We start from the raw sequence: 19,684 nt of genomic DNA, 5'->3' as shown, positions 1-19,684 counted from the left end.
AAATGTGTCTTAAATTTGTGTGAAGTGAGATAAATGTGTGACAAATATATTTTAATATCTAAAATACAAAAAGTCCATTAAATAACTCATAGGCTAAAACTATTTGAAAAAGTCACACACATAGGTATTCTTCTTTTTCGGCCCCAGCGCACTCGTTATGTGCCCAAAAATGACACATGAAGCACTTGACCGATATTTCACCAAGATTATCCTCTGAAAAAAGTGCTTCGCAAAACATACACGTTACGTCAGCTGCGTCTTGTGGAGGCTGTGTAGAAGGAAACTCATTGTAATCGCTCTCATTATCTGCAGGCACATATTCCTTCTCATCCTCGCTACTAGAACCCGATTTCTTTTTTTGGTCCTTTGTGACTTTGGTAACCTGCTTACGTTTTCCTTTTTTTATTTCTTTTCCTTTCCTTTTTTCTTTGCCTTTTCCTACTTCGTTTTGCCTACATTGCTACATTGTTCTAAATATGGGCCACTAGCCCATATTGTAAACACGCTTGCTTTGCACAACAAAAGAAGTTATGTCTAAAAGCAGACAATTTGAAGAAAACTCATTAGCATATATCAAAGACTAATAATAGAGCTTCAACGTGACACACATGTTTTTTTAAAATTCGTGTTTATTTTTAAATACTGGAATTTATCAACTTACCCGAAAAAGTTTTGACACTCACACCAACCGACAAACAATTATTATAAACTGGGAATATCTACCACAGTGGCGCCATCGCTACGGTGATAGTTTAACTTCGTCAAATACCGTTTGCAATAGACAAAATGTAGAGATCTGCAACGAATAGCTGTGAAACCCACCTAGCCCATATTACAAGACCAGCCCATATTTGCAGCCTTTCCTCTAGTTAAATGCTGTGTTGCGGGAAGGTACTGTGGTTCTCGGGATACACTCGTGCATGATGTTACTCATACAGTCAAGGTACCAGAATTGTTCCAACCGTGGAATTTCAACCTGCAGGGCCCAATGTGATCTCCCTTTTTGGGCCTAGGCCCTAGGCTCAGGCTCTGGGTGAAAAGAACGTATTAGAGAAGGCGGGGGTGAAGGTGGTGGGGTGGAACGGGGTACCTACTTTATTTCTACATTCTAAGATTTCTACTGATTAGTGCTGAAACCTATCGGAGAAAGGGAGAAATACTAGAGCAACCTTTCTTCAAGCGATATAAATCGGTGTCCGCCATTTTGAGTACAGTTTGTGAGTAGTGCACGTGATGCACGTGATTTCCTATTTATCGATACATCAGTATCAGAGTGCACCATCTCAAAAAACATAGTTCTTCACAAATCAACTTTAACTTATTTTTTCTGAGAGCAAATAATTTTAATCTGTTGTAAATAGTCCATTTTTTTTTTCAAATAGAACAATATTTTGAATTTAGATGTTTATTTTATGGATCTTTTAGATGATAATTTTTAATTATTATTTTTTTAAAGAATTAAGATTTTTTTTGAGTTGGTGCGTTATGAAACGGTCAACACGTTATGATTTCGTCTTTATGTTACAACAAATTAGCATTTTTGGAACAATGTATATGTCTAACTAGAAAACTAGGATTATGTCTAGGTAGTGTGACTCTGAGCACATTTTCATGTATTAAACGTACACTTTTAGTTAGTTGTAAAACACCTGTATTAATTTATCCTGAACTTTGACCCTGGGGCGGAATGTGTAGTGCCCCATTCCGCCCCACTCATTTTCATCGTTGTTGATTCGGTCTTATTCGGTCCTAAATATATTTGTATTTTTCAAAGATGGTGCGAAATCTGCGAAACTATTGCAAGAAGACCAATCGTCAAGAATGGTCGGTTGATTCTATGAATCGTGCCATTCAAGCCGTCGTTAATAAGGAAATGGGATTTTATAAAGCCGCAAAACAGTTCAATGTTCCACAAACAACTCTGGAGGAAAGGCATACTAAGAAAAAGTTAGAAGATCAAGCTATGAAATTAACAAAAAGGGGGGTAGCAAATATCAATGTGTATTTCCTGGTGAACAAGAAAATGAGCTGGTGGACTACTTATTAGGCATGGAAAGTAGATTGTTCGGCCTTACAATTTACGTAGAAAGATTTACGTAGCCTAGCTTTTCAACTAGCCCAACGTAATAACTCGACGCATAGATTCAACAGTGATAATGCTATATGGCTGGTAAAGACTGAGTAAAATCATTTTTGAACAGACATCCCAACCTATCAACTCGAGAGCCAGAACAAACCTCAGGGGCAAGGGCTATGGGGTTCAGTAAGATATCAGTATACAAATTTTTTGATTTGTTAGAAAAATGCATCGACAAGTACAAATTTACTGGGGACAGAATCTACAATTGTGACGAAACGGGGATTACAGTTAAGGACGATTCATTTGGATCTTTGATTCTATTCAAAACATTTTTCCCAGCCCGAAATAGTGGATGTGTGAGTTATTCGTAAGGGGATTTTTCCACAGTCTCTATTTCATTTGTTTGATTTTGTTACGATTGGTCGGTAAACCAACTTTGGATCTTTTGATCACTAAGTGTGTTCAAAGATTTACATCTTTTGTTTTTTAAACATATATTTTACTTTAAGTAATTAGGGAATTAAAACTTGAGACTGTCATTGTCAGATTAGGCGTAAATTTACGCTCCTGCTATGTCTATGTCTCGAATGTTGTTTTTTGATGGAATGTGTCTGAAGATATTCAACCTCTCATCTTTACTGATGAGCCCAGAGAGGTTGAAGAGGGCGAAACACATTTCTAAGAACTGGTGTTTGGATCTTTGATTCTATTCAAAAAAAATTTCCCAGCCCGAAATAGTGGATGTGTGAGTTATTCGTAAGGGGATTTTTCCACATTCTCTATTTCATTTGTTTGGTCTTTCAAACTAGTTTGACAAACAGTCTGAATTTTCAAACCTGTACGATTGACCAGTTTGACTTGACTTGAAATATTTGTCAGAAGGATTGACTTGAGTTTGACTTGAAATTAAGTTAAACTCAAGTCAAGTTCAAACATTCAAGTCAAACTTGTGCAACTCTAGAAGACGCTGAGTGTCTGTACTGCGGATATTTTTACTCTAAATCTGATGAAGGTTGGATTAGCTGTGTACAGTGCAAAAAATGGGCTCATGATTCATGTGCAGGAGTGGACAGTAAAGACGACGAAAGCATTCTTATATGTGAATTCTGCCAGTAGAAATGATTGTAATGTTCAACGACATTCCGCCCCATAGGTGGGGCGAGACGGGGCAATGTGTACAAACAAAACAAACATGTATTTTGTTGTTTAAGGATTTGATTAAAACGTTTTGATGTAAAATGATTTTTTATTGCCCTTTTTTGCTTTAATATATACAATTATATGTTAAGTACCCCATTCCGCCCCGCCTTCCCCTATGATTCAGGAATTTTTTTAAACTATCTGGCGTAGAAAATGACGATATCAGGAATAGCTGCTACTAAAATGTAACACCTATAATTTTGATGATAACCCAGAGGCGTGCGGTCCATGGAAGCGGGGGAAGCGCCGCTTCCCTATTTATTCGTCGATATAAGAAAATATATTATTAATTAATATTTAATAATAAAATTGTTCCCTAATCCAAATAATCTACATATTACCTAGCCAATAGGCATTGAAAAATATTAAAAATTAATCGCGTACGAACGAACTCAATATGCACACAATTCAACTATTTGGTCCACTCCTGGCAGAAGCGCATCTCAAAATCGCCGCTTGTCATGCAGTTGTCCCTTTTAAAATTGGTCAGGGTTCAATGATCGCAGCCACTAGTCGCGCGAATTTTGGTATGCCATGGAAGCGTTCGTCGTATCGCCTTCCCGAAAGTGAGATGCTCCGACTGTTACTGCTGCTAAGGGGTGCTTAGGTATTACATACATTCGCTTAAAGAATATTTCGATTTAAATTTTTTGCAGAGATATTTCCTTTTACTGATCTTTTATTTGACATTTTACAGAAATCAAATGGTATTGCATTTTGTATAAGACAAATTGATGACTTTATTAATACGATAATTCAAAAAACGAGAGCAGTTTAAAAATATTTGGGATAAAATTGAACATATGGGGTTTGAACATGAAAGAAAAATAATGAAGATTGATAATTTCGGAGACAGAGAGACAGAGAAAACAGAGGAAACAAAGAGACCTTTTGATAATATTCTACAACAAAAGAATTCTAGCTTTCAAAATTTTAACGATTTAAAATTTGTAGAATTATATACAAACTTAATATTTCTAATTATAATTCATCAAAATTTCCCACAGAGGAATTTATGTCATTACGATTAAATAATGAAAATTTTTTGATATCCCAGCTTTGCATTCTCAGTTAAGTATCATTTATGAAACAACTGACATGAATGATAAAGAAATACCCAGAAATCTGGGATGTCTTTATAACTACTGGTTTAAACAAGTCTGTGTGTGAAGTGGTCAAGTTGTGTGAATTAGTACTACTAACTATCCCAGCCACAAGTGCATCAGTTGAACGAAGTTTTGCAGTATTAAGATGCATTAAAAGTTTCAAATTAAGAGTTTAAAAGAAATTCAACAAGCGAAGACAGACTTTGAAAGTTAGTCCATTAAAAAAGACTGCATTCAACAATTATCAGAAGTTGATAGGAGAATAGACCTCGAGTATAAATAAGTGTCATTTTAGTGAAAGTTGTGTGTTGTGGAAAATGCCTCGGAGTATATTTTTTTTAAATATGATTCTTCTTTAGAAAACCAAGCCCGGCGCGAGGACTCAAGGCCCGAGCTAGCAATACAGATCAATGATAGGTCACTAGTCACTAGAAATAGCGGAAATAGAGTGCCTCACGCATTCACGCGTCACGGATTTAGTGTGTGAGTCCTTGTACGCAGGACGTCTCACATAATTAAGTACTTTGCTGATAGAGAGCCCCTGCGCATCAGAGTGTTATCAGGTGGAAAGTTGCTCGACCCTCGCCTCGACCCTTAAGAAAATATTTTTATATCCTTATTGAATCGCTTCCCCTTTCGAAAAAGTCACCGCACGCCACTGTAGATAACCTAAGAAGGTTTGAAACTAGCTAGAGTGTTTATGGCGCTCTCTGAACAAACTGAAATATAAGACGGCTTGTGGTGTCGTTTTGCAACGAAATATTTATTTTTAATTCTACAGGGTGATTGATTAGTGGGATAAAGCTCAGTATATCCGTTAGAGTAATAGATAGCGATAAAAGTTAATAACAAAAATTGTAGCCGACTTTGAGCTTCACATTACAAAATTAGTTAGAATGTTACAGGGTGTTCGATAACATAGTGGCAGACCAAACTTATGTTTTTTTTTAATGGAACACACTGTATTATATTTTATATTCGAAATCTTCTTAACTTCTCCATTACAAAAATATAAAGGTTTGGTAGTATAACACGTGGTGACAGATATGAACTCCTAAAATTCATTATGTAGGGAAAGATTCAAGGAAGGCGCAGCATAGGTAGGAGAAAAATTTCCTGGCTGAGAAATCTTAGAGAATGGTTTGGATGCAGCTCAACTGAACTCTTTCAGGCTGTAGTGTCGAAAGTGAGAATAGCAATGATGGTTGCCAACCTTCGTCGAGGAGATGGCACGTAAAGAAGAAGACAGGGTATTTACAAAGTTATAACCAATTTTATTATGAAAATCGTAACAAGTTCAACTCCCTGTATAAATAAAAATAAGCACAACGGCAATGATTTATTGATGCCATATTTTTTTATTTATTATCAACATTTTCATAAATGATTGATATTGCTAATTTTCTTTATGGTAGGGGAGGAAATTATGCTAAATGTGCAGTCACTCGAGCGCTTTGGGGACCTATTGGGTTGTGATTATTAGGTCCTAAAACCAAAAAAAGTTAAGTAAAATTTTCCTTAGTGGGCGCTTGCCATTTTTTAATTTAATTTTCCATTTCCAACAATCGATTTTTCCAATTATAGCGCCATCTATCCATAATTCGAAAAAATGTTTCGAATAAAAGTTGCTTATTTTTACGCAAAGAATCGAAATCTCCAATAAAAATTTGATAGATTTTCAAAAATATTGAATAAGTGTATTTTGTAGTTTTTCGATCTGATGTTTATTTTGCGAAATATCGCGGAATTTGTATTTAAAATTTTAAATTTACCCCCCACCCCTCTCTGTGGGGTGTCATGTTTGGTGTCTTTCGATAGATTTTTGAAAAATATTGAACACGTAGTTTTTAGTTTTTCGATCTGACGTTTTTTTTTTATTTAATGGCATAGACATTAGTCATTCAGCCAATTGCAATAAAGAATAATATACAATCACAATCCTATCCCTAATACCAAGTTAAACAGAATCAATATACTAATACAATAAATAACACAATACAATAATAATACAATAAAAACAATGATGGATTTCTGATAAAGTGATATAACATTTATGATAAAAAAGTATGCAAATCTGAACATAAATCATAAAAAATTGTACTCCCGCGTACAAATCATAGGACCGTGCGTGTATCTGACAAGAAATCTATAATATAATGATATTGTATATTTGTTGTGAGCTTGTAGCCAACAGAGACTGGATATTGAATGGTGCATGCATATTAAGTTTAATTAAATTTTTATAGAGAGAGTTTGAATGCTGTTGAAACTTATTACATTCAAAAAAGATATGATCAAGATCACTCTGTTTTCCGCAATGTTTGCAATTATCATCTTCAATCACATTTATTTTATATAAATGACTTGGATAGCAAGAATACCCAAAACGTAGTCGATTTATAGTTGTTATATATTTACGTGGAGCTTTAAAACTTTTAAACCAGGTACTTTGTGGAATCACTGGTTGTAAAGTGGTGTATCTTGAGGGGTTTGTTAAGCAGTAAAGATTCGATTGATCTTTCCATATCAATAGTTGGTTTCTTTTAAAAATAGTAACAACATCTGATACACATAAAGAATATCGATCTGACGTTCATTTCGAGAAATATCCGCTTTTTTTTGTGAAACTTTTTGACTCGCCCATTTCCGTACGCCCCGCCCAAATCGTCAGATTTTTGAAATATACACTCTTCTGCATGTACTTAACTTACCTTATCTTAATCTGACAATTTCGAGTATTTTTAAGGATAGATTTTTTTTCGGGTCCCCCTGAACGAACTCCCCTGTGTTAAGAGCCAGTATATGGTAGACGTACATCTGCAGGGTACCACGTTTCTCCCCTGACGCGGATAATCTGACGCGCTCGAGTAACTGCAAAAATCCCCGCTTGGGCTCCCCTACCATTATATTGAATACACAGTCAAAATGCAAGTACACTATTTTCTCAGTAATTTTAAATGGAAAACCCTGTATTTTATATCACTATGGGAGAGTACCATTACCGTACTTTAATTTGTATACAACATTCCCTATGTCTAAATTTATTAGTTTTCGAGATATTTTCATTTTTCCCTAGATAGGTACATTTTACTTGAGGCCGTTCACATGCAACGCGCGTTTTGATGATTAAAACGCCCGCGCCCCTTAGCATGTGAACGGTCTTAAGTAAACTGTATGTATAGCTGTAATCACGCTTTATCAAAACACGCGTTAAGCGCCTGTCATGTGAACGGGCTCTTAACCTCAAGTGATCATTTTAATTTTGCGCGCCAGATCTTAAGTGACTATGGTTTATTTTTTAACCAAGAGAAGTGATTCAAATTTACCACGCTATATTGCTTGTTTGTAATTGGTCCAACCGCAGGCAAGTTTACTCCACTGTTATACAATTTTGACACTAATGACATTTATCAAATTTTGACACTAGTGACATTTCATAGGTTAATTAAGTTATATCGTCTGATTTTATATAAAAAGCAGTTGTTTTTGAACCTCTTTAACGACGTATTAATTTAATATAATATTTATGGATTACCGTTGAGGGCCGACTAAATCAACCAAAAAAGAAGATGTATTTGGTTATTATTCTAGTGACTTTCTTGGGTGTGAATCTGTCTTTTTAGTTTACTCCTCTTGGTTAAAAAATAAACATTAGTGGACGTCGAGACGTGGCAAAAAAATAGATTACATCCACATACCTACCCAATATTTTGTGAAGCTATTTTCTTGTGGCATCTTAAATCTTAATCAACTTACTATTTTTAACTGGAAATAAGCCACAGGTTTACTTTAAAATAAGTTTATTTGATGTTTCGATTTCCACTTTGAAAATCGGTCTCAAAATAGAAAACATTATCAAAATAAACAAATTTTGTTTAAAAAAATTAAAATAAATAATTAATTCGTTGCAAAACGACACCAAAAGGCGTCTTATATTTCAGTTCGTTCAGAGAGGGTCATAAACACTGTAATTGCTTTCAAAACTTATTAGGTTATCATCAGAGAATGAATATATTATTTTCTCTGAACCAACTAAAGCATATTGGGCTGTCAGTATCGAATCGCAACAAAATAACGTGGCATGAGTGTCGTAGCGACATCTGCTAAAAGCAAGCGAAAGTTATAATTTAATAAAATTTAAAATAATATCAAAATAAAATATTAGTGGGAGCATTTTTCTGGTAATAACTTCGTGGATTCCAAAATTTTGCAAACCAAACGAAGATCAGAGCAAAGAAGGCTGAGGGAAATCTAATAATTAATTACATTGCACTTCTCGCCTGTCTAGCGCGAAAAAATCCAACGAAAAATGCTCCTCCCTACTAAGTTATGAGTAAAACTAATACAGGGTGATTGATTAGTGGGGTAAAGCTCCGTAAATCCGTTATAGTAAGAGATAGCAATAAAAGGTAATGACAAAAATTGTAGCCAACTTTGAGCTTCACATCTCAAAATTAATTAGAATGTTACGATATTATGTTCGATAACATAGTAACAAACCAAACTCATGTTTTTTAAATAGAACACCCTGTATTTTATTTTATATTCGAAATCTTCTTAACTTCTCCATTACAAAAATATGAAGGTTTGTTATGTTATACATGGTGTTTACAAAGTTATAACCAATATTAGATATGAAAATCGTAACAAATTCAACTCACTGTATAAATAAAAATAAGCACAAAACACAAAAGTAATTCATTATTGATGCCATATTTTTTTATTTATTGTTAAAATTTTTATTACTAATTATTGCTAATACTTATTATTCTTATACAGTCCGTCTAATTTACTTACCGTTGCACGTCATTATCTACGTTAGAGATCTAAGTTGACATTGTTGCCCAATTACAAAAAATTCTTGAATTCATTTTAAATCAAATACCTCACACAATTTTTGCGGAAGTGGATTATACAGCAAAACAAATTAATGTTCAATGTAAATAAATAAAAACTTTAGAAATAGAAAACAAGAATTAAGTTATTACATTAAAGTAGATAATAAAAACAGTAAACATAATGAAACAAATACTTACAGTAAAGAATATAAACACATATGAAGTGTCATCACCGCAACTGTCAAATAAATTTTACCAATTTATGCCAAAATATCACCTTCGTTCGATTATACTTACAGTGTATTCCGAACAAATGTGCTTCATAAAAAGGCTTTATAATCCATTTATACAAATTAAATGAAACATATTATTGTGTATTTCTTTAAGTTAACATTAATAGAAATCTTTAAATATTATTTCTACGCGTATGTAATAAAATATGTCTAGTGGCTGTAATGCCAGTGTACTCGGCAAAGTGATTCTAAAAAAGAACACACCTACCGCCTAAATATTTCGTGTTGGTATCATGTGACGTCACTGACTATGACGCGGATGACGTGCAACGGTAAGTAAATTAGATGAAGTATATATAAAAATCAATTGATGTTCGTTAGTCTCAGTAAAACTCAAGAATGGCTGGACCGATTTCGCTAATTTTAACGTTGAATTATTTGTGGAAGTTCAGGGAAGGTTTATACGGTTTTATTTAGAGTCATTTTAGTAGCCAGCAAAAATTTTACATCTGTATGTATAAAATGCTCTTTTTACAGTGTTTGTTGCCATACTCCTCCGAAACCACTTGACCGATTTTTATGAAATTTGGCAGGCATATTCGACCGATCTGGTTGTAAGTTGTTTTCTATATTTCATACCCGTACGTCATAAGGGAGGTTGCCCCTCTGATATTTTTTTCTATTTCTACGGATAAACTCTTTTTTTAAATTTTATATGATGTGGAACGTAAAGATACATACAACCCCAATTTTTCAGTTTTCTGTCGCTAACCGTTATTTTTTAATAGCCATTTAAATATTTTACATCTATGTAAACAAAAGAAATACCATAAATATAAAAACCATAAATATACCATAAATTGATAGTTACCAACACATAACTCGAGAACGACTGAATAGATTTTTATGACATTTTCCACGTATATTCGACCGGACTGAGAATAGGTTGTTATTTATATTTCATATCCGTACGTCATAATGGTGGCTGCCCCCCTAATATATTTTTTTATTTTTTTTTTGGTCACACTGTTTTTTCTTAATTTTGTGTGATGTGGAAGTGAAAGGTAAATACAACCCTAAATTTTCACTTTTCTATCTTCAACCGGTTTTTTTTAATAGCGATCTAAAATGTTACATCTTCTTATATATTATAAAAATCAATTACTGTTCGTTAGTCTCACTAAAACTCGAGAATGGCTGGACCGATTTGGCAAATTTTAATGTTGAACTATTTTTGGAAGTTCAGGGAAGGTTTATACGGTTTTATATAGTCATTTTAGTAGCCAGCAAAAATTTTACATCTATATGTATAAAATGCTCTTTTTACAGTGTTTGTTGCCATACTCCTCCCAAACCACTTTACCGATTTTTATGAAATTTGGCAGGCGTATTCGACCGGTCTGGGTGTAAGTTGTTTTCTATATTTCATACCCGTACGTCATAAGGGAGGTTGCCCCCCTGATATTTTTTTTTCTATTTTTTCGGACAATCTCTTTTTTTTTTAAATTTTATATGATGTGAAACGTAAACATACATCCCTAATTTTTCAATTTTCTATCGCTAACCGTTATATTTTAATAGCCATTTAAATATTTTACATCTATGTTTAAACAAAAGAAAGTCGTGATAGTTACCAACACATAACTCGAGAACGACTAAATAGATTTTTATGAAATTTTCCACGTATATTTGACCGGACTGAGAATAGGTTGTTATTTATATTTCATATCAGTACGTCATAACGGGGGTTGCCCCCCTAATATATTTTTTTATTTTTTTGGTCAAACTGTTTTTTCTTAACTTTGTGTGATGTGGAAGTAAAAGGCAAATACAACCCTAAATCTTCACTTTTCTATCTTCAACCGTTATTTTTTAATAGCGATCTAAAATTTTACATCTTCTTATATATTATAAAAATCAATTGCTGTTGGTTAGTCTCGCTAAAACTCGAGAATGGCTGAACCGATTTGGCTAATTTTAATGTTGAATTATTTGTGGAAGTTCAGGGAAGGTTTATACGGTTTTATATAGTCATTTTAGTAGCCAGCAAATATTTTACATCTATATGTATAAAATGCTCTTTTTACAGTGTTTGTTGCCATACTCCTCCGAAACCACTTGACCGATTTTTATGAAATTTGGCAGGTATATTTGACCGGTCTGGGTGTAGGTTTTTATCTATATTTCATACCCGTACGTCATAAGGGGGTTGACCCCTGATATTTTTTTCTATTTCTTTGGACAAACTCTTTTTTTTTAATTATATATGATGTTAAACGTAAAGATACACACATCCCTAATTTTTCAATTTTCTATCGCTAACCGTTATCTTTTAATAGCCATTTAAATATTTTACATCTATGTAAACAAGAAAGTCGTGATAGTTACCAACACATAACTCGAGAACGACTAAATAGATTTTTATGAAATTTTCCACGTATATTCGACCGGACTGAGAATAGGTTGTTATTTATTTTTCATATCCGTACGTCATAACGGGGGCCTCCCTAATATATTTTTTCATTTTTTTGGTCAAACTGTTTTTTCTTAATTTTTTGTGATACAAGACGATTTTGTGTGACGATACAAGATACAAACATAACATATAACCTTCTTTTCTTCTTTTAATGAAGTTAAGCTAGCTTCTACCAATTTCGTGACGTCAGACGTAGGCTGTCTGAAATGAAAAGTTCTTTTAAACGTATTTTAACGTCATTAATCTTACGTATTAAAAATCACCTACAAAAGACGTCTATATGACGTAATGTTCAACCACGTGTGTATATTCAACCAAAAACTGACGTTTCCTCGACGTTATAAATGACGTCTCTTGGTTGCCTGGGTCATATTATTTTCTGAGCATATTTTGTTTTTACAAATTGTCTTAACAATTAGACATCAAAATTATTAAATTATTAGACCAATTTAATAATGTCTTGAGGTTGGCGTTTCATTAGAAGTTCCCCCCTAAAGCAAATTTCCCCTCCCAAGGCAAATGTCTAGATCCGCCACTGGGTCCAGTAATCTATTTTATAAACTAAAATTCTAAAACACAATAATTCTTCACAATATTTTTCCCAGCCAAAGATATACCTATTTTATTTTTGCAATTTATTTAATGCAATTTATTGCAAAATTATATTTTACAACATCTTCTATCTTTTGCTGCCACCTAGCGTCTAAATTCTGAAAAACACACCTTACATCTGCTAGACCTCTACAACTGACTCGTAGTCGAATGTTTATGCGCAGGATACCTCCTTTATCCCCTACATTAAGCCAGCTGACTTTTAAATTTAGTACCGGCCGTTACCTTTAACTAACTAATTGGTTTGTTGTTTGTTACTGGCTGCATTGAACTGCACTCGGAAACGTAAACAAACTGTTATTTTCGTGATGACCGGATATTTACCGCGATTTTCTACTTTATGAATGAGTTCAAATCCAACTGACATGATGGTAACTTGTACGTTGAAGTGTGCTGTGTAAAAAGAGTGTTAGATAGGAAGTTATTCATTTTGTAAATTTGTACACAAGGGACTCTAAAGATACGGGGGCAGGTCGAAAAATTTAGGTTGTGTCGTTAGAGAAACAGTCTTAGGAAAATTTGATGATGTTGAACCCGTGTGTTAAGCCTGAACCACCAGAAGATCCTGTTGGTGATGGTAGATGGATGTCTATGGTGAGTAATCATTCAGCTACAATTAGTTTTATATCAATTGCATTTGCCATTACGTATACTGGCCCGGAAAGAACCTCTCAAACCTTGAGGATCCAAATATACCTTGTAAGCAGCACTGACGATGGAATTGTCATTCGAAAAGCGTTCTGTGATGTACCCCGAAAGGGTTTTTTTAAATAAATATAAATTTTATAAAGGAATTTTCTTGATAAAAATTTTTGTTTCAGTTGCAGTATTTTTCTATATGTATTTCGTTTCCCTACTTGCAAAACTTGCAAAAATCAATATTTTCGGCCCGGACTAATTTTTTTTAGGTTTTTTGGACTATTCTAAACAAAAAACATATCTTTTAATTTTTCTCTAAAATTGATCGTTTTCGAGTTATAAGCAATTTAAAATTAAAAAAAAAAACGAAAAATGGCGATTTTCAAGGCTTAATATCTCGGTTAAAAGTTATTATTATGAAAGTCAGAAAGTAACTAAATCAAAGTCTAAAGCCCCCCTACAAGATCCTGAAGAAATTTTTGTCATTATTTTATTACTAAGGTATTATTTTTAAGTAATAATAATGAGCGGTAAGATCGTATTGACGTGGCAGTAAATGTGAGTGCGAGTAAGATGCACGATTGGACTGCCGGAATGGCATCTCTTTCGCACTCACATTTACAGCCGCGTCAATACGATCTTACCGCTCATTAGTAATACTTAAAAATAATAACTTAGTAATAAAATAATGACAAAAATTTCTTCAGGATCTTGTAGGGGGGGAGGCTTTAAACTTTGATTTAGTTACTTTCTGACTTTCATAATAAAAACTTTTAATCGAGTTATTAAGCCTTGAAAATCGCCATTTTTCGTTTTTTTTTTCAATTTTATATTGCTTATAACTCGAAAAAGATAAATTTTAGAGAAAAATTATAAGAGATATTTTTTGTCCAGAATGGTCCAAAAAATTAAAAAAAAAATAGTCCGGACCGAAAATATTGATTTTTGCAATTTGAACAAAATAGTTGTAACTATTGTAACTGCAGAAAGTCATACTTTTCCGCACGCGACTGCAGTTTGCCGAACGACGCGAAGCGGGAGTTCGGCAAGCAGTCGAATGTGGAATAGAGACTTTCTGCAAGCATTAGGAACAATATTTTTTCTACGAGTCTTTAAAAAATGACCAAATCTTAATCAATTAATTTAATTAATATGAAAATACATACACAAATTAATTCTTTGACAAGGTTGTCAAAACCAAACCATGCCCCGCGCGCTCTAATAAAAAACATGTAATCGTATTACGAGGAAAACGAAAAGCCCTAGATACAAAGTTTACTACTTTTTAAACAATTAGAATAATTGAAATAAAAATATAATAAACAATATTTTAAATCCAAGACTTTTCGTTAATAAACCGCTTTCTGGCTGCATCCCATATCTCCGGATTTTACAATATATAATCACATAGAGACGACGAAATAGGAGAAAGCAAATAGAGGACACTTAGGCCACGCATTTACCTTCTCTTCGTCTAGGAAAAGGACCGAAAGACAGTTTCTAAATACTCACAAATTGAGTAAAAATGAAAAAGATAAAAAAGGGTTCAAGGCAGGTTTTGTTTATATTCGATTCAGAGTTGGACTACCATCTCCATATAGTAACTATTTCAGCATCCTTATGCATCATCAGTGAAGATTATGCAGTCACAACTCTGAAGGGAATACAAACATTCTGCCTCTTTTAAAGCAAACCATCGCGATGCGATGAACCCGCCTTTTGAGACGCAAAACAGCGACATCTCTCGTATTACGAGGAAAACGAAAAGCCCTAGATACAAAGTTTACTACTTTTTAAACAATTAGAATAATTGAAATAAAAATATAATAAACAATATTTTAAATCCAAGACTTTTCGTTAATAAACCGCTTTCTGGCTGCATCCCATATCTCCGGATTTTACAATATATAATCACATAGAGACGACGAAATAGGAGAAAGCAAATAGAGGACACTTAGGCCACGCATTTACCTTCTCTTCGTCTAGGAAAAGGACCGAAAGACAGTTTCTAAATACTCACAAATTGAATAAAAATGAAAAAGATAAAAAAGGGTTCAAGGCAGGTTTTGTTTATATTCGATTCAGAGTTGGACTACCATCTCCATATAGTAACTATTTCAGCATCCTTATGCATCATCAGTGAAGATTATGCAGTCACAACTCTGAAGGGAATACAAACATTCTGCCTCTTTTAAAGCAAACCATCGCGATGCGATGAACACGCCTTTTGAGACGCAAAACAGCGACATCTCTCGTATTACGAGGAAAACGAAAAGCCCTAGATACAAAGTTTACTACTTTTTAAACAATTAGAATAATTGAAATAAAAATATAATAAACAATATTTTAAATCCAAGACTTTTCGTTAATAAACCGCTTTCTGGCTGCATCCCATATCTCCGGATTTTACAATATATAATCACATAGAGACGACGAAATAGGAGAAAGCAAATAGAGGACACTTAGGCCACGCATTTACCTTCTCTTCGTCTAGGAAAAGGACCGAAAGACAATTTCTAAATACTCACAAATTGAGTAAAAATGAAAAAGATAAAAAAGGGTTCAAGGCAGGTTTTGTTTATATTCGATTCAGAGTTGGACTACCATCTCCATATAGTAACTATTTCAGCATCCTTATGCATCATCAGTGAAGATTATGCAGTCACAACTCTGAAGGGAATACAAACATTCTGCCTCTTTTAAAGCAAACCATCGCGATGCGATGAACCCGCCTTTTGAGACGCAAAACAGCGACATCTCTCGTATTACGAGGAAAACGAAAAGCCCTAGATACAAAGTTTACTACTTTTTAAACAATTAGAATAATTGAAATAAAAATATAATAAACAATATTTTAAATCCAAGACTTTTCGTTAATAAACCGCTTTCTGGCTGCATCCCATATCTCCGGATTTTACAATATATAATCACATAGAGACGACGAAATAGAAGAAAGCAAATAGAGGACACTTAGGCCACGCATTTACCTTCTCTTCGTCTAGGAAAAGGACCGAAAAACAGTTTCTAAATACTCACAAATTGAGTAAAAATGAAAAAGATAAAAAAGGGTTCAAGGCAGGTTTTGTTTATATTCGATTCAGAGTTGGACTACCATCTCCATATAGTAACTATTTCAGCATCCTTATGCATCATCAGTGAAGATTATGCAGTCACAACTCTGAAGGGAATACAAACATTCTGCCTCTTTTAAAGCAAACCATCGCGATGCGATGAACCCGCCTTTTGAGACGCAAAACAGCGACATCTCTCGTATTACGAGGAAAACGAAAAGCCCTAGATACAAAGTTTACTACTTTTTAAACAATTAGAATAATTGAAATAAAAACGATACCTTTTTGGCATAGTAACGTAAGTCACCAAAAACGTTTTTGTAGAAAAACCATGTTTTTAATTTAACCTGGTTAAGCTTATTGAAATTATACAAAATTTACCAGGGTGTTTTTTGAGGTCTACAGTTTAATAAAGAACAATATTTTTTAAAGTTTTTGTATAGTTTTAGCGGTTAATTGATACTTAAGTTATTTTACGGGTTCTAAAACCTTGAGTCTTGATAAAAAATGTAACGTAAGCACACACATACGTTACTTTGGCGGGAAATTGTAGCACTCAAAGTAATTTGGAAAGAATTACAAACAATCGTTTATTATAAGAAACACAAAATAACGTTACAACAATTAATTAAGTAAAAAAGGTAAAATATTTGACATGGAAAAAACTAAAATTTAGTTATATAGCATTGTTTACGTATATTGAGTATTTTTAGAGTTATTATCAAAAGAAAATGAAACTTACGATTATTTTAAAAATCTGATTTTTTTAAATTACACTTTTTATTTTCAAAAATATGCATTCTAAACCGGTTAAACTTGTTGGAATAATTACTTATACTAATATAAAGAAATTCTTGTAAGGATTACTATACATTTTTAATTTTTGTGAAAATGGGATATGTTTTATTTTTCACTTTTTCCTAAAAAATTCGAAAGAGTTCCCTTATTTTCATCATAACTTGCTTAATTTTGAAGCTATTAACTTCTTCTCCAGCTCATTTGATAGATATTCTGAAGTACCTTGACAAGTGCTTAACAGGTATATTTGATAAAGTGCATCGTTTTCCCGTTATTTAAGCTTGAATACTTAGATTTGAGTATTCGTCGAAAATAATATACACTCAATTACCCATCACTCACTTTGAATTAACATTAGTTTAGTTCTTTAAGTAAGGGGTGTATTTATTTTTGTTTATTATCTTGATTTCGTCAATACTAACTATTGATAATTTCGTCAATAATAACTATTTTGTAAAAGCTTATAGTTTTTGAGTTATACGTGAAAAATAACTTTAAAATGAGCATTTTTTTATGAAAAAATAAAATCTTTGATATTTAATAACTCAAAAAGAAAATTTATTTTAATAACGTTATATATCAAATTTGGCTTAGAATTTGTCCCTCTATCGACTTATGGTATTGTTTTTAATAAAATAATTTTCACCCCCGAGAAGGGGTCCACCCCCAGGATAAAAGCGCAAGTTTGCATCCTGTCACCTTTATTCCTTGAGGTATCTTCTAATTACTCACTAATTTTCATGAAAATCGATGAAGGTTCAACGAAATCGAAGGTGAAAGCTTCAGTGACTGCACTATTCTATTTAAATCAGAATAGAAACATGCAAGCAATATTTCTTTATTTCTAACCGTTTTCTTGATACAAGAGTTGAAATTGATAATTTTACAATTTTTAACTTATTTTTTCACAAACATTTTACATTTTCATATCAAAATTTACAAAGATTTTTTAACAAACAATTCAACCAAATTTTTTCTTAGGCTGTCAAAATAATTTGTAATAAATAAACAAAATTAAATATGAAAAGGAGTTTTACAGGTTCATAATGTTGGTTAAGGTTTCGAGTTTTTTGAAATATAACTACAAAAACATGTTTTTCGTTATAACTTACCTAAAATCAATCATTTAGTTGATTGTAGCATGAATCTGTCACTGTCGTAAGCCAAACACTGACTGCGAAAATCTGACGTAAGTAACAGAAACCGACCGGTACTTACGTTATTATGGCGGTAAACGACGTTTGCTTACGTTATTATTATGGAAATAGTGCTAAAGTTACGTTTCTTTTGCGGGTATGATTAAAAAAATTCTGGACATACGTTTTTAAAATAGTTAAAAAAAAAAGGTTTAAAGCAATTCTAGGCTTACTACACTTTGACAGTACCTTCTAAACACTAATAGCGTTAGTTTAATGGAAAAACATTATTTTCGCCAAAAATGTCACTTACGTTACTTTGCCAAAAATGTATCGAAAATATAATAAACAATATTTTAAATCCAAGACTTTTCGTTAATAAACCGCTTTCTGGCTGCATCCCATATCTCCGGATTTTACAATATATAATCACATAGAGACGACGAAATAGGAGAAAGCAAATAGAGGACACTTAGGCCACGCATTTACCTTCTCCGTTTACCACGGATTTAAAATATTGTTTATTATATTTTTATTTCAATTATTCTAATTGTTTAAAAAGTAGTAAACTTTGTATCTAGGGCTTTTCGTTTTCCTCGTAATACGAGAGATGTTGCTGTTTTGCGTCTCAAAAGGCGGGTTCATCGCATCGCGATGGTTTGCTTTAAAAGAGGCAGAATGTTTGTATTCCCTTCACAGTTGTGACTGCATAATCTTCACTGTTGATGCATAAGGATGCTGAAATAGTTACTATATGGAGATGGTAGTCCAACTCTGAATCGAATATAAACAAAACCTGCCTTGAACCCTTTTTTATCTTTTTCATTTTTACTCAATTTGTGAGTATTTAGAAACTGTCTTTCGGTCCTTTTCCTAGACGAAGAGAAGGTAAATGCGTGGCCTAAGTGTCCTCTATTTGCTTTCTCCTATTTCGTCGTCTCTATGTGATTATATATTGTAAAATCCGGAGATATGGGATGCAGCCAGAAAGCGGTTTATTAACGAAAAGTCTTGGATTTAAAATATTGTTTATTATATTTTTATTTCAATTATTCTAATTGTTTAAAAAGTAGTAAACTTTGTATATATCTAGGGCTTTTCGTTTTCCTCGTAATACGAGAGATGTCGCTGTTTTGCGTCTCAAAAGGCGGGTTCATCGCATCGCGATGGTTTGCTTTAAAAGAGGCAGAATGTTTGTATTCCCTTCAGAGTTGTGACTGCATAATCTTCACTGATGATGCATAAGGATGCTGAAATAGTTACTATATGGAGATGGTAGTCCAACTCTGAATCGAATATAAACAAAACCTGCCTTGAACCCTTTTTTATCTTTTTCATTTTTACTCAATTTGTGAGTATTTAGAAACTGTCTTTCGGTCCTTTTCCTAGACGAAGAGAAGGTAAATGCGTGGCCTAAGTGTCCTCTATTTGCTTTCTCCTATTTCGTCGTCTCTATGTGATTATATATTGTAAAATCCGGAGATATGGGATGCAG

General features: G+C 33.2%; 1 protein-coding gene across 1 annotated transcript in view; it reads left to right on the top strand.

Annotated features, from left to right (window-relative positions):
• The first annotated feature begins 12,763 nt into the window (after window positions 1-12,763).
• The window catches only part of LOC126881646 (platelet-activating factor acetylhydrolase IB subunit alpha1-like), a 110,877-nt gene continuing 103,956 nt past the window's right edge, over window positions 12,764-19,684 (top strand). The window contains exon 1 of the mRNA XM_050646019.1: window positions 12,764-13,139. Coding sequence (XP_050501976.1) covers window positions 13,068-13,139 — 72 coding nt within the window. The 5' untranslated portion in view covers window positions 12,764-13,067. The remainder of the gene's footprint in view (window positions 13,140-19,684) is intronic.

The sequence above is a fragment of the Diabrotica virgifera genome, chromosome 3 (genome assembly GCF_917563875.1).
Source record: "Diabrotica virgifera virgifera chromosome 3, PGI_DIABVI_V3a".
Lineage (NCBI taxonomy): Eukaryota > Metazoa > Arthropoda > Insecta > Coleoptera > Chrysomelidae > Diabrotica > Diabrotica virgifera.
This window is presented reverse-complemented; position numbering and strand designations above follow the sequence as displayed.